The 14,679-nt window shown below is 40.5% G+C and overlaps 1 protein-coding gene across 1 annotated transcript in view; it reads left to right on the forward strand.

Annotated features, from left to right (window-relative positions):
- DNAH10 (dynein axonemal heavy chain 10) overlaps positions 1 to 14,679 on the forward strand; it is a 152,837-nt gene that overhangs the window by 102,136 nt on the left and 36,022 nt on the right. Inside the window, exons 49-54 of the mRNA XM_072600672.1 lie at positions 2,613 to 2,706; positions 3,365 to 3,532; positions 4,345 to 4,533; positions 5,050 to 5,221; positions 10,287 to 10,490; positions 11,874 to 11,954. Of these exons, the coding sequence (XP_072456773.1) occupies positions 2,613 to 2,706; positions 3,365 to 3,532; positions 4,345 to 4,533; positions 5,050 to 5,221; positions 10,287 to 10,490; positions 11,874 to 11,954 (908 nt within the window). The remainder of the gene's footprint in view (positions 1 to 2,612; positions 2,707 to 3,364; positions 3,533 to 4,344; positions 4,534 to 5,049; positions 5,222 to 10,286; positions 10,491 to 11,873; positions 11,955 to 14,679) is intronic.

Raw genomic sequence — 14,679 nt, forward strand, 5'->3', positions numbered from 1 at the left:
TGCCCAGCTTCAGCCCCACAGAGCAAGACGCCCTCCCAGGTTAAGCTCATCACTTCTTGTTATTCGTCCTTCACCACTTTCAATCAACCACCTCCCCAGCCTCCTCTCCCCTCTGAGTGGAGGCTTGAGGGTGGCACCAAACTCCTCCATAGAGGGAAGAAAATGCACTCCCAGTTCCCTCCAATTTGCACCTGCTGCCCTGCCTCGTTTCATCTCTAGGGAACAAGAGGTCCCCATGCTGTCGGGCACTCCCTGTGTCCCCCTCCCCTTTCTTTCCTCCTTTTGCACGTTGTCTCCTCCTTTAGAGTGTGAGCTCGTGTAGAGCAGGGACTGGCTTTCCTTTTCATTCATTCTATCTCCAGTATGTAGTGCAGTACCTGGCACATAGCAGGTAAGTAATAAATGTTGATTGGGTGGGATTGGATCAGAGTCTGTGCAGTCTGCCTTTTAAGTCACAGTCCCATAAGCTGGATGCCCTTCCTAGCCAGCATGTTCTCAGCTAGCTGTGGCCTCAGTGAGGACAATGCCTTCTGGACCCTCTGGTTTTCAGCTTCTAGTTGGAGAGTTCATTGTCCTTGGCCATGCTTCCAAGGCCATGCTTCTGGCAGTGTAATTGGTACCCTCACAATTCATGAGGAGTGGGGGGGTCTCTGTTAGGGTGTACACCAAGCCCTCCAGTCACCCCAAGTGGGAAGTTCCTAGCCTCTGCTCCCCAGCCCTTCCCCTCTCACTCACAGCACCCTGATCCCTGGGAAGATGAACAGCTGTTCCCCCTCCTCAAGAAGAGCCTCCCATTTGTTGTCTATTTGTAAGAGTAGAGTGGGTCTTCTGGTGGCAGCTAGGGGGTGCCATGGTGCACAGAGCGCTGAGCTTGGAGTCAGGAATGCCTGAGTTCAAATCCAGCCTCAGACCCGTCACCTCTGCTTGCCTCAATCTCCCCCTCTGTATAATGGGGATAATAATATCACTAACCTTGTGGGGTAGAGAGAATCACATGAGACACTGATTATAAAGCACTTAGCACAGTGTCCTGCACACAGTAGGTGCTCTATAAATGCTCATTCCCTTTCTCTCTTCTTCCCTGCCTACTCCATTTGACATTCTTTTCCTTTCTCACCTCTTGACCCAGGGCATGCTTTCCCTCTGTTACTTCACATCCCTTTTCTACTTTATTGTTCTGTCATCAAAGGTCCTCTTTCAGTTTTATTATTATTTTTTGGGAACAGTTCCTGGTATCTAGGTGTGTATGTGTGGGGGTGGGGTGGTGGGGGGTGGTAGGATGGGAGGGTGGGTTTGAAGTCCCTAAAGTCATTCCTCAAACCCTTTCACCTCTTCTGGCAGGGGGTAGATTGTTGGCAGCCTTGGAGAGAGCAGTTTCAGTTGAGGTGTGGGGTCAGAAGCCTGGGACCTAAAGGGACTGGAAAGAGATGAAATGATGAGAAAGTGAAGTCAGTGAAAGTAAACAGCCCTTTGTAGGAGTTTGGCAACAAAAGGGAGAAGAGATGGGGGAGGATACCTTGGTTGCATGTACTGGGGGAGCCAATAGAACAAAAGAGATTAGAAGAAGATCTAGACAGAGGGAAACTAGGGCAACCTCCAAGAAAGAAGTCATGGCAGGGGATGAAGTCAAGAGTTCTCAAGTAAGAGGGCTTAACCCTGACACAGAGCGGGGAGAGAAAGAGAGAGAGGGAGGGAGAGAGAGAGAGAGAGAGAGAGAGAGAGAGAGAGAGAGAGAGAGAGAGAGAGAGAGAGAGAAGGAGAGAAGGAGAGAGGTAGAGAAAGAAGAGAGAAAGAGAGATCTTGCCCAAAGGAGAAATTCTCCAAAGTCTCTAATGTAGCAAGCTGTGGTTAGTGACATGATGGAGATTTCTAGTCGCTCTTATGTCAACTCCTTCCCAGAGCCTTTCTCTCCCTTTGCACCCTGAAGAAAGGGTGGCATCACAGGTTTTCTCTCTCATAGTTGGAAGCCAGAAGAATCTGGAAGTTCAAGAAGCAGGAAGGAAGAAGAATGTTTCTCTCTTGCTCTTGCCCACCCTGACCTGCATATCATGAAGATGTGGGGACATTGAGTAATTAGTATCCACCAGTGAGGAGAAGACCCCATACCAGTGGGTCTTGGGGCTTGGGTTTCATTGTTAATATTCTAGATTGTCTAAATGTGTTGAGTTAGATATCGTTTATTAGGCCATCAAGGGAAATGGAGGAATTTTATTCCTCTTTGTCCCAGAAAAATATTGTGTTCCTGAGTATTGTTCCCTTTATGTGAAATCTTAGAGCAGAGGTTCTTAATCTGGGGTCTGGGAACTGTTTTTAGAAATTTTGTGATAACTATACTCCACTATAATTGGTTACCTTTGGAATCGTATATATTTTATTTTAGGCATTTAGAACATATTTCCGAGGTGTCTGTAGGCTTTACTGGGCTGCCAAAAAGATCCATGATGCAGAAAAGCTTAAAGTAGATGAAAGACAGGAAGTTCATTAGCTTCCTTCCCAATAGTGTTTTTTTTTTTTGTGAAATTTCCAAAGTTCTCATTTTAGTAAATTGACTGTTTTTGAGCTGTGCTGCTCTAGTCTGCATCCAAGCTGTTTCTGTTCCTTTAATCATCCAGGTTTCAGACAGTACCACAGATGGTGAGAGTCTGGAGAAATGAGTGTTTGAGAGTTTTCCATGACAGATTAATTAACGAATACGACAAGACTTTGGTTAGTATCTCTAAATGCAATCATGAATGTAAGACTGTAACTGTGATGGTTCACTCACAGTATTGATCCATTAGTGCAAAAGGCCAAAAAAGCCCAGACTTATGAGAGATTTTTTTTTGGATAATTATGTGGATGGCTGAGAAACCAATCAACCAATCAATCAACTCAGAATCATGTGATAAAGATAAACAAGCACATACAGGAAGGCTAAATTACCTTTTTTATTGGAAAAAAATTGAAGCCATGGACAAAATATTCATCCAAATCCTGCTTGAAATGCTAGCCAGATGGCAATGGGGTGGAGAGCGCTGAAGTTGGAGGCAAGATCTGATTTTCCATCTTGTCTGAAGACACTTAATAGCTGTATAACCCTTAGCAAGTCACTTAATCTCTCCCAGTCTCATTTTCCTCATCTGTAAAATGGGGATAATAGTAGCACCTCCCTTCTAGAATTGTTGTGAGGACCAAATGAATGAACATATGTAAATTGCTTTACAAACCTTAAAACAAGCACTACGGAAATTCTAATTGTTGCTGTTACTGTTAATTACATGGAAATATCACTTGAATAATCTTAGTTAATCTACTAGTAAACATTCCTTTTTGGCCTGGTGTGAGCCACCCCTGCTTTGTTTCTTACTTTGTCTTCTTTTTTAAGGTACAAGATCATATCCAGGCCTTGGTTCAGGAGCATTTTGCGGAAGACTTGGAATTTGTCATGAGAGATCCTATACTCTTTGGAGATTTTAGGATGGCCTTGCATGAAGGAGAGCCTCGGATTTATGAAGATATCCAGGATTATGAAGCTGCAAAAGCTCTTTTCCAGGTATGACCTTTCCTCCATAGCACCAACCTGACAATCAGTCTGAAGATGGTGGACGATGGTGCATGAGTTTGGGTCCTGGCCCTTCCACTCACCTTATCATCAGGATAGGGGTTGTAGAGGGGGATTTTGTACTTATAGGTGCATGAAAAAGAGAGTTACCACAGAAAACTTCCAGTGGGAGTCCTCTGTACACCAAATAAGGCAGTGCTTCCAAAGGTCCTGTCCTGAAGTGAAATGTGGCTTATTTCTGCACCAATAATTCAATTCAACTAAACCAAATGTAGTGTAGTAGATAAAAGACTGGCCTTGAAGTCAGAAGACCTGGGTTCAAGTCTTTAACACTCTGATGTGTGACCCTGTGCAAGTCACTTACGCTAGGCAACTCTCTAAGACATGTGGGGTCATAAACTTTTTTGTTTTTGCTTTTTACAATCTGATACATATATCTCAATATAATTGATTTACTTTATAATCTTATGCATTTTATTTAATGTATTTTAAGACATTATTCTGAGATGGGGGTCCCTTAGACTTTTCCAGGCTGCCAAAGGGCTCCATGGTGGTGACTATAATTTGCAGAGCAGGTGTTGATTTGCAATGGTAGCAGGAGTTTTCTCACTGGGCAAATTCCCTAAAATGATGAAATTGCAGGCATGGAAAATTTTTTTGTCCCACAAATATAAGGTTTTAAAGTTCAGGATAATGAAGTGATTTTTTACATTTGTCATATAAATGGTTAAATTCTTTTGTCTTTATAACCTCCATTAAGTAAAAGCATCTGTACTATTAATACTGGTCTCCTTTTTTTCCAGGAGATTCTTGAAGAATATAATGAAAGCAACACCAAGATGAACTTGGTTCTCTTCGATGATGCTTTGGAGCACCTGATTCGAGTCCATCGAATTATCCGATTGGATGGGGGCCACGCGCTGCTAGTTGGGGTGGGGGGCTCTGGAAAGCAGTCCCTGGCGAGGCTGGCTGCATTCACCGCAGGCTGTGAGGTGTGTGCGGCACCCATGGCTTCACTTCAATGGATTCCAGCATTGGGGTCATTGTAAACTGAGGCTTCCATGGATTGTGAAGCTGAGCTTATGCTTCTTTGGAAAATTGGTCAACTGATGCTTTAACGATGTCTATGTGAATATCTAAAGATCTTGTCTTTTATTTGGAATGGAGAATTATAGGCCCCTTACCTTGGTTCTTTGGAAAACTTAATGGTCGTTGACAAACTGCTCCTTTTTTTTTTCATCCTTTCCCAGCAGATGAGATGTCCAAATAGGGCCCTGGAGGACAAGGACTGTTTTCATGGGTGTTTTTGTACCTTCAATGTCTGCTTGTTGAATTTAATTGAATCAAATGAGTTAGATTTGCTTTTCCCCAAAGAACCAAAGGAAATATTGAACATAAGCCATGCATTTTACATTTATTCACACGTTCATGTTAGGATATATTTCATAGACAAGTCACATTAACCTCAGTTTCCTAGTGTGTAATACATTATGTTTTTGTGTTATCAGGTGTTTGAAATTGTTTTGAGTCGAGGCTATTCTGAAAGTAATTTCCGAGAAGATCTCAAGAGCCTCTACATAAAACTCGGCATTGAGAACAAGCTGATGATTTTCTTATTCACAGATGCCCACGTGGCAGAGGAAGGTTTCTTGGAGCTCATCAATAACATGTTAACATCAGGTAATGTAGAGAGATGTCTCTTCCCCGTTAGAATATACTTTTCACCTTTGTTTTTGTTTCTGCAGCATCAGATATGGTGTCTAGCACATCATAAGTTTTTATTAAATGCTTGTTAGAGCATTTAATCTCAAATCTCGATTCACTTGTGGTCTGTTAGGTAACTTTCTGAGGGACATATTGATTTACTGCCTCATCTAGCAACCATTCTAGTAGTCCCTGGTTCCTTGGATACTGAGTCAGACTCTGAGGAGACCTTTTTTATAATAGCAAGCATTTCTATGGTTGCCTAGGGAGATCTTTCAATCCAGGAAATTTTGCAGTTTGATGTTGGTGTCAGAAGACATGAGTTCAAATCCTAACTCTATTGCTACTTAATTACATAACTGTGGACAATTTCTTCACGTCTTATAGCCTTGGTTTCTTCATCTGAAAATGAGAACCACTTGTATAATTAATGCCTTGTATAATTAATGTAACAGTTTTCACCACCAATCTCACAGTTTTCTTCTGAGGAAAGGACTTTGTAAACTGTGAAACACTATGCAAGTTATAATATCTGCTCTGGTCTCCCTCTCTCTGTTAGCCCTAGCATGCACAGGTTGGAGTGCCAGTGGGCACTCTGTCTTCTCTTCCCTACCTCTCTCCATACCTACAACTCCATCACACACACACACACACACACACACAGGATCCTATGATCTAGTAGGGGAGAGATAGATAGATAGAGATGAGGAACCCCCCTTTTTTTTACACACTGTGTTCTGGCTTACCAGTTGAAGAGGCCTGACTTCTGGTTTTACAGCCAATTACAAGACCTCATCACATTATAATCCGTTCAGTCTTGGATGGTTAGAAACTGGTCCTCCAAAGCTTCTCCTTGTGGAAGCCCAAGTGGTTGCTTGGATTGGAACCAAGGGGGAATATTTGTGCATTCTCTAAGGACCCCCCAGACCAATCTACCTGTGCCATACAAGTATGAATTAATATTATTAGAGAAGAAATTAACCTTAGTGATCTAGTTTATAAGTTTACCTTTGAAGTCTCTTCTCTTCAGTTCCCATTTTCTTACTTGTGTACATTTGGACTGTCCCCTCCATCACCCCAGGTAGAATGTCAGCTCTTCAAGGGCAGGGACTGTTTCGTTCTTGTCCTTCTGTGCCTTTGACAACGCTAGCCACTTCACAAGTGTTTGTTGGATTGAATTGATCTGAACACCTTGACTGACTGTGAAACTTCCCTTGCCAAGGAGAGGAGGCTTGTGAGAAGTTATCTCAGACATGTAGGAGCAAATTCGACTACTCTTTGTGGTATCACTTCTACAGTGATTGAGAGCAGTTTTTTGGGATGTGGGTCATAGAAAGTCCAAGAATGGATTCTGTCCTCTAAGGCCCCAGCAGTCTCTGGATAAAACCCCCCTGAGACAGGTCACTGTAGAGTAAGATTTCACTGCTTTGCCTTCTCAGGGCATATTTCAGCCTCTGGTGAGTTATAAACTGTGACATCCTGGTGACTCTAATTTCATGGGTCTAGACTGGATGGGACTTGGGAGGTCATCAAATACAAATCCCTCATTTTGCAGAGGAGAAATCTGAGTCCCAAGGTGATAACGTGAATTGCCCTTGGCCACAGAAGCAGGAAATGTCATAAGTTTTAACAGGCAGAAGATCGATTCTGTGATTCCCTTTTAAATAAAAGGTAGCGTTTTCTTTTTTGTTTTAAATTTTATAAAATTTACTTATTTTCAGTTCTCAACATTCACTTCCACAAGAATTTGAATTCAAAATTTTCTTCCCATCTCTCCCCACCTCCCACCCTAGGACAGCATGCACCCCATCCACCCCTTTCTCCAGTCTGTCTAGGCTCTTTTTTTGATCATGGTTTTCAAATAGACTAATAATTTTAAAATTATCTCTTTTGGATCTATTTTCCAGGTCAGTTGTTTTTCCAATGAGATATTTCACATTGTCTTCTATTTTTTAATTCTTTTGGTTTTGTTTTATAATTTCTTGATTTCTCACAAAGTCATTAGCTTCCATCTGCTCCATTCTAATTTTTAAAGAACTATTTTCTTCAGTGAGCTTTTGAACCTCCTTTTCCATTTGGCTAATTTTGCTTTTTAAAGCATTCTTCTCCTCATTGGCTTTTTGAACCTCTTTTGCCATTTGGGTTAATCTATTTTTAAAGGTGTTATTTTCTTCAGCATTTTTGGGGTCTCCTTTAGCAAGCTGTTGACTTACTTTTTATGATTTTCTTGCATCTCTCTCATTTCTCTTCCCAATTTTTCCTCCACCTCTCTTACTTGATTTTCAAAATCCTTTTTGAGCTCTTCCATGGCTTGAGATCATTGCATATTTTTTTTTGGAGGTTTTGGATGTCGAAGCCTTGACTTTTATATCTTCTCTGATGGCATGCTTTGTTCTTCCTCATCCGAAAATACCTTTTCACCAAGAAAGTAACCTTCTATAGTCTTATTTCCTCCCCTTTTTGGGCATTTTCCCTGCCAATTACTTGACTTTTGAGTCCTTTTTCCAAAAGTGGAGGGTATACTACCTTTGGCTTCAGAGGTTTTGTGCAGCTATTCTCTGAGATATCTCTAGGAACCTGTAAGTTCTCAGTTCCTCCAAGGTGGCACAATCAAAGGAGAGGAGTTTAGTCCTCTCCTGGCCTGTACTCTTGTCTGTGAGCAACCACAAGCACTCTTTTCTGCTCAAGATCTGTAAATAGGACTCCCTCTCCACTGCTACCACCAGCTCCACCATGCCACTGCTCCTACTCATCCCAGGGCCTCCACTCAGGACTGAGACCCAGTTCAGCCACTTGATTTCCCCAGGGTCTTTAGATCAAGGGCTCCAAAAGTGGACTCTGCTGCCACAGTGACTGCTTCTTCCCTGGGGCCAGGGCTGGGGTTAGACCTTGCTCCCTTCTCACCCAGGTGAAAGAGCTTTCTTACTGACCTCTGAAGCTGTCTTTGGCATTTCTGAATTGAGAAATCTGGGAACCACAGCAGATACCCCTGACTCAGCACTTGGAAGCCTGCTCCAGTCCTGCCCATGCCATGTGGCCCAGGCTGGGCTGTGCTCTGCTCTCAGCCTGGTGCAATAGACCTTTCCTGTCAGCCTTCCAGGCTGTCTTGGGCTGGAAATCTGTTTCAGTCCTCCATTTTGTAGCTTCCACTGCTATAGAATTTGTTGAGCCATTTTTTTTACAGGTATTTTATGGGCTATGGGGGGAGAGGTTCTGCAGGTCCGTCCTACTCTCTCATCTTGGCTTCACCCTCCAAAGGTAGCATTTTCTGTGTGGCCCATGCTAGGAGCACAGTATTGTAGATCTAGAACTTAAAAGCTAAGTGGTCCAACTTCTTTGTGTTGGAGATATATATATACTGAAGCCCACAGGAATTCATTGTACTGCTCTCACATGGTCTCACACATAGAAAGTGATAGAGATTGGATTCATACACAAGACTTCCAACCCCAGAGCCTGTGCCCTTCTCAAAGTTTTTAGATTTGGGGGAAGGAGGAGTCTGGACCTAAAATAGCATTGCTGTCAAGAATTTCCATTCCTCCCAACAATGCGAACATTTCCTCCACGTCTTGTGTAATTTATAGTATTAGAAAATATGCCAGAGGGCACCAACACTTGCCCATGGTATACAGCCATAAACCTGGATCTTCAGGACTACAAGGTTAGTTCTTTGTCCACCACATTCTACTACCTGTTTTAAATATGACTCTAGTTAAAAACCCGTAATCCAGCTTCCTTGCATCCTGGCCTCATCTGCCAATTTGCCTCCCCCCCAACCTAGCCATCTATTGTCACATGCTAACTCCTACTTCCACACCTTTACCTGGACCTTTCCCTTCACTTTGAAAAGCTATTCCTCTTCTTCTTCATTAGAAAGTAATCTATCCAAGGGTAGACATTGTTTCATTCTCTGTATTTGCATCTTCAGCACCTAGCATAATACCTGGCACATAGTAGGCACTTAATAAATGATCAACTGATTCTTCTGATAAAAATCCTACCTATCTTTTGAGATCTGACTCAAATCTCACCCTTTTTAAAGTCTTTTCTTTAATTTTTTAGTTAATTCTTTAAGATTCCCTCAGTAAACCATCATGCCATCTGCAAAAAGTGACACTCTGCTTATTCCTTGAATTTCTTTTTCTTATCTTATTGTGATAGCTAGCATTTCTAGAACATTTGCAAGTCACAGTAGTGACCTGCTTTACTCTGATTTTATTGGAATGCCTCTAGTGTTACTCCATTATAGATAATACTTGATCTTGGTTTTAGATAGATGCTGTTTACCATATTAAGGAAAAGCTCATTTAATCCTCTTCTCTTTAATGTTTTTTTTTTTTTAACACAAAGAGGTGGGTTTTATCAAAAAGTTTTCTGCATTATTTATATCATATGATTTTTATTGTTTGTGTTAATGTAGTCTGCCATATTTTTTATCAATGTAGTCTATTATATTTAAAATAATATAAGGACCAGCCTTACATTCTGGGTATAAATCCAATATGGCCATAGTATATAATGTTTTTAATATGTTCTATAACCTTTTTGCTAACATTCAATTTTTGCACTGAAGTTTATTTGTGATGTTTGTCTATCCTTCTCTTTCTCTAATTTAGCTCTTCCTGGTTTAGGTATGAGCAACATATTTATTTCAAAGAAAGAGTTGTTAGGATCTCTTCCTATTTTCTCAAACAGTTTATATAATATTGGAACTAATTATTCTTAGAATTTTGATAGATTATACTTGCAAATCCATCTGGTATTGATATTTTTCTTTGGGAATTCCTTTATTTCTTGTTAAATCTCTCTGAGATTGAATTATTGAAATTCTCTTTCTTATTGGTATTTTATATTTTTTCAAATATTAATCCATTTTAATTCTTAAGTTTTGTTGGTGTATCCCCTGAAAATTTGTCTTCCATCTATGTATTTAGTCTTTTATTTAAATTTTTTAAAGGAATACAGTATATTTTATGCAGTATTGAATTGGACAACTCTATACTATAGACATTTCCAAAAAATGCGTTTCATTGTTTTCCAGGAATTGTGCCAGCACTTTTTCCAGATGATGAAAAAGACTCTATTCTAAGTCAGATTGGACAAGAAGCTGCTAAAGCTGGTGCAGGATTGGCTAAAGAGAGTGTCTGGCAATATTTTGTCAATAAGAGTGCAAATAACCTTCACATTGTTCTTGGCATGTCTCCAGTTGGTGATTTGCTGAGAACACGGTGTCGAAATTTTCCAGGTACAATTCACTTGGTCGAACCAATTAAGTTTCCTTGTTGCCAGGGTATGAGCATTGGAGGCAAGGCAACTTCCTCAGTCTGATGCAAATCAGAAAAATTTAAGAAATAATTAAAATAATGTAAGCACTAAATACAAACTTTCCTCTGAATAATGGGACTGTCCCAGAATTCTTTTTTTTTTCTGCAGATCGAAATTTGGTTTTATTCCTGCTTATTTGCTGCTCTGACTTGTGATAATATATATTACCTTCTTGTATACTCCTTTTCAAAGTAAAAAATTAGTTAATGGATCCTAATTTTGCTGTTACTTCTGTATGAGATTAATTGATTGAATGAATGAAAAGACCTTGACTGAGCATTAATTCTTAGTGCAAAGTAATGAACTATGTGCTGGGAATACAACCAGAATGACCATACAGTCACCAACCTCCAGGAGCTCACATTCTGACAGTCACTCAGTTGTGTCATGACCCTGGGGACCATGCTGTGCTTGAGCTTTTCTTGGCAGAGATACTGGAATGCTTGGCCATCTTCTTCTCCAGTGGATTAAGGCAAACAGAGGTTAAGGGATTTGCCCAGAGTCACACAGCTAGTGAATGTCTGAGGTCAGATTTGAGCCACCTACATTCTAATAGGGGAGACTATTGATTTGTCTGTCTATCCCTCTATCCATGCATCCATGCATCCATCTATCTATCTATCTATCTATCTATCTATCTATCTATCTATCTATCCACACATGCACACACACACACATATATACATGCATATATACATGCATACATGAGTATACACACACTAATATATATATATATGTATGTGTGTGTATATCTATAGGCTCAGCTACAAGACTGGTATAGAGAAGAGAGAAGGCTGACATACAAACACGTCATCAGTATCATTTCAATTGATAAAACTATATCCATTTTTGAAATTGAGTTATTGTGGTGAAGACTTGGGTGGTGAGGACATTCTTTTCTGAGTCTTCAGTAACCATGGCTGTTGAGGAGGCACCCGCAGAGTCAGTTGCTTGGTTGCATGCCCACCACAATTGCTTCCTTGCATGGCATTTGGGTGTGGGTTGGGGTTGGGGTGGGCAGACTGGCTGGGAGCAGGGTCTGTGGCCAGCCCTGCTCTTCCTGGGGCTCTTGGCCTCCAGTTCCTCTCTTCCACCAGGGTCTGAGGAGGAGATGGTGCCAGTAGTTTGGCTGGCCTGCTCATGTTTCTTTTAACAGTGTGGTGGAAACTACAAGTCCTTTGAATAATGGAATTTTCCTCTGGTGTATTTCAATTGGTTATTAACTCACTGGTCAATAAAGGTGGTGGAAATGCCAATGTTATTGAAGCATAATGATCTTTACAATATCCACTTTTTATTTTAGGTCTGGTAAATAATACAGGCATTGACTGGTACTTGCCATGGCCACCTCAAGCCTTATTTGCTGTTGCCCAGTCATTTTTAGGTAAGTGTTATAATGAAATTAAAGTTTTAGCATGCCATAAGATAATTTGTTATTTGTTCTAACTTTGAATTCCTAGCCAGTGATTTTTTTTAGTATAATAAGGAGCTGAGTTATTGATTTATGGCAGGTAGTGTCACAGTGGATAGAGCACTGGGATTTTAGCCAGGAAGACTCAACTTCCTGTGACCAAATCTGGCCTCAGACACTGACTAGCTATGGCAAGTCACTTCACCTTGTTTGCCTTGGTTTCCTCATCTGTAGAATGAACTAGAAAGGGAAATGACAAGCTGCTCCAGTGTCTACAAGAAAACTCCAAAATGGGGTCATGAAGCATTGGACATGACTGAAAATGACTGAATGACAATGAAGATTTATTTAGTGATGATAATAACTATAACTAACACTTATATAGTACTTATCCCAGTGCCTGGCACATAATAGGAGCTTAATAAATGCTTACTGACTGACAGATATTTGCAGTTTACAAAGTACCTTACAATATCTACCCTTTGTTACTGTCACCTGCATCACACATATCAGGAAAGTCATAGCAGTTAGGTGACTTGTCCATGGTCTCATTGAGAAGGCTCAACACTGGTATTTGAGCCCAAGGCTTTCTGGTCCCACGTCCAGTTCTCTGCCTGCTGTGCTGTACTATGATTTCTGTAGCCGTTTTCCAGAATGACTTGAAGCAGTTTAGCTCACAAGTAAAACATAATGTGGAATAGGGCAAAAATTAGGAGGCCAAAAGCATTGATGGAAATACAAGGGGACTCAATGCCACCAGAGACAAGTTGGATATTGCATTTGGCAATAATTCTCTTTGTTGGTAAGGAAATCATGGGACTTGGAGGTGAGATACCTTGAAAGATCATGTAGTCTAACTTTATTTCAGTTTATTTTTTAAATTAATTTTGTTAAAGTGATTACCAATAAAAACATGCACAACTTTGATGGAGGTTTGTATTTCAAAATGTAAGCCTGCTGTTTACAGCCATGGAACAACACAGTCTTTGAGACATCAATATTGCGACTGACCCCAAAGGCCAATGAAGAGATGTGTAGTCGGTGTAAGTGGGGGTGAGTACATTACTCACATTATACCCAAGAAGTGTTAGAAACTTATACCTCAAATCTGGTAATTCCAGATAGGAAAAGGGTTGAATAGGAGAGGGGCTGCCTGAGTACTGCACATGGGCCAGACCCTGTAGGAGGACTCATGAGAAGTCATGATAAAAAAATGGTGATACATGAGGGGGTGTGGTTGGGTGGCAATTGGCATCACTAGAGGGGAGTGGCCATTTCAAGAGTGTCCAAATCTATTGACATATAAACTGCAAATGACAGGTGTACATTTTTGATTACACTTATTAATGCTTGTGTTTGTCTGTGTATTTTTATTGGTGAGTTTAATACATAATAGGCAGCTTTTCCCCTCCATCTTTTTATTTTAAAGCCAATTAGATTTCTAAGACACTAGGCGAATGTATCATCATTTTATTTATTTATTTATTTTCAGTGTTCCACAATCACTACCATATAACCTAGATTTTTTCTTTCCCTCCTTCCCCTTCCTTACCCCCCCATCTTCCCCCTCCCTCCTCGAGACGGCATACAATTTTATGTAGGTTCTACACATGCATTCCTATTAAATACATTTTCACCATAGTCATGTTGTAGAGAAGAATTATAATGAATGGGAGAAATCATATAACAAACCAAAACGTAATACAAAAGAAAATGATCTGCTACATTCTGTGATTGAATTCCATAGTTCTTTCTCTGGATGTGGAAGGCATTTTGCCTTAAAAGATCGTTAGGAATTTTTTAACTCCTTGCATTGCAATGAAGTTCTAAGTCTACCAGAAAAATTCCTCGCACACTGTGGTCGTTGCTGTGCGCAAAGTTCTCCTGGTTCTGCTCCTTCCGCTCGGCATCAGATCATATAAGTCTTTCCAGGCCTCTCTGAAGTCTTCTTGTTCATCATTTCTTATAGTGCAATAGTATTCCATTACATTCATATACTATAATTTATTTAGCCATTCCCCAAGTGATGGGCATCCCCTTGATTTCCAGTACAAATGTATTATTTTTAAAAATAATTTTATCGATAACTTTTTTATCCCCTGTGAGAGGGGACCTGCTGTGTGTTCTTAGGCATGCTGTCCCATATTGGGAGAACCTTCATTATTAGCAACTTTCTCTTTCAGTCTAAAGCTTAACACTGAAGGAAGATTTAGAACCATCCTTATGTCAGGATACCATCTAGAGCCCTTTAAAGTTTTATTTATTTTTTCAGGGAGTGATATTTTAGGTCTCTGGTCCCTTTATATATAAAGTTTGAATTATACTTGATGGTATTAAACTCTTTTACCTCTGGGAAGACAGATTTCCTTCATTGTAGGGAGATACAATTGCCACCTTCTATGCTCCAGCCTAAAAATCATAACTGTTGTTCAATTCCTGTCTGACTCTTTGTGACCCCATTTGAAATTTTCTTGTCAAAGATACTGCAGTGATTTGCCATTTCCTCTTCCACCTCATTTGACAGATGAGGAAACTGAGACCAACAGGCCAACTTAACAGGGTTAAGTGATTTGTCCAGGGTTACACAGGTAGTGTCTGAGCCAGATTTGAACTTAGGTCTTCCTGACTCCAAACCTGGCATTCTATCCACTGTGCCACTCAGCTTCTCTCAACATTGTAGCCCAGTTTTATCAGAAAG

Source organism: Notamacropus eugenii, chromosome 4 (genome assembly GCF_028372415.1).
Source record: "Notamacropus eugenii isolate mMacEug1 chromosome 4, mMacEug1.pri_v2, whole genome shotgun sequence".
NCBI classification, from domain to species: domain Eukaryota; kingdom Metazoa; phylum Chordata; class Mammalia; order Diprotodontia; family Macropodidae; genus Notamacropus; species Notamacropus eugenii.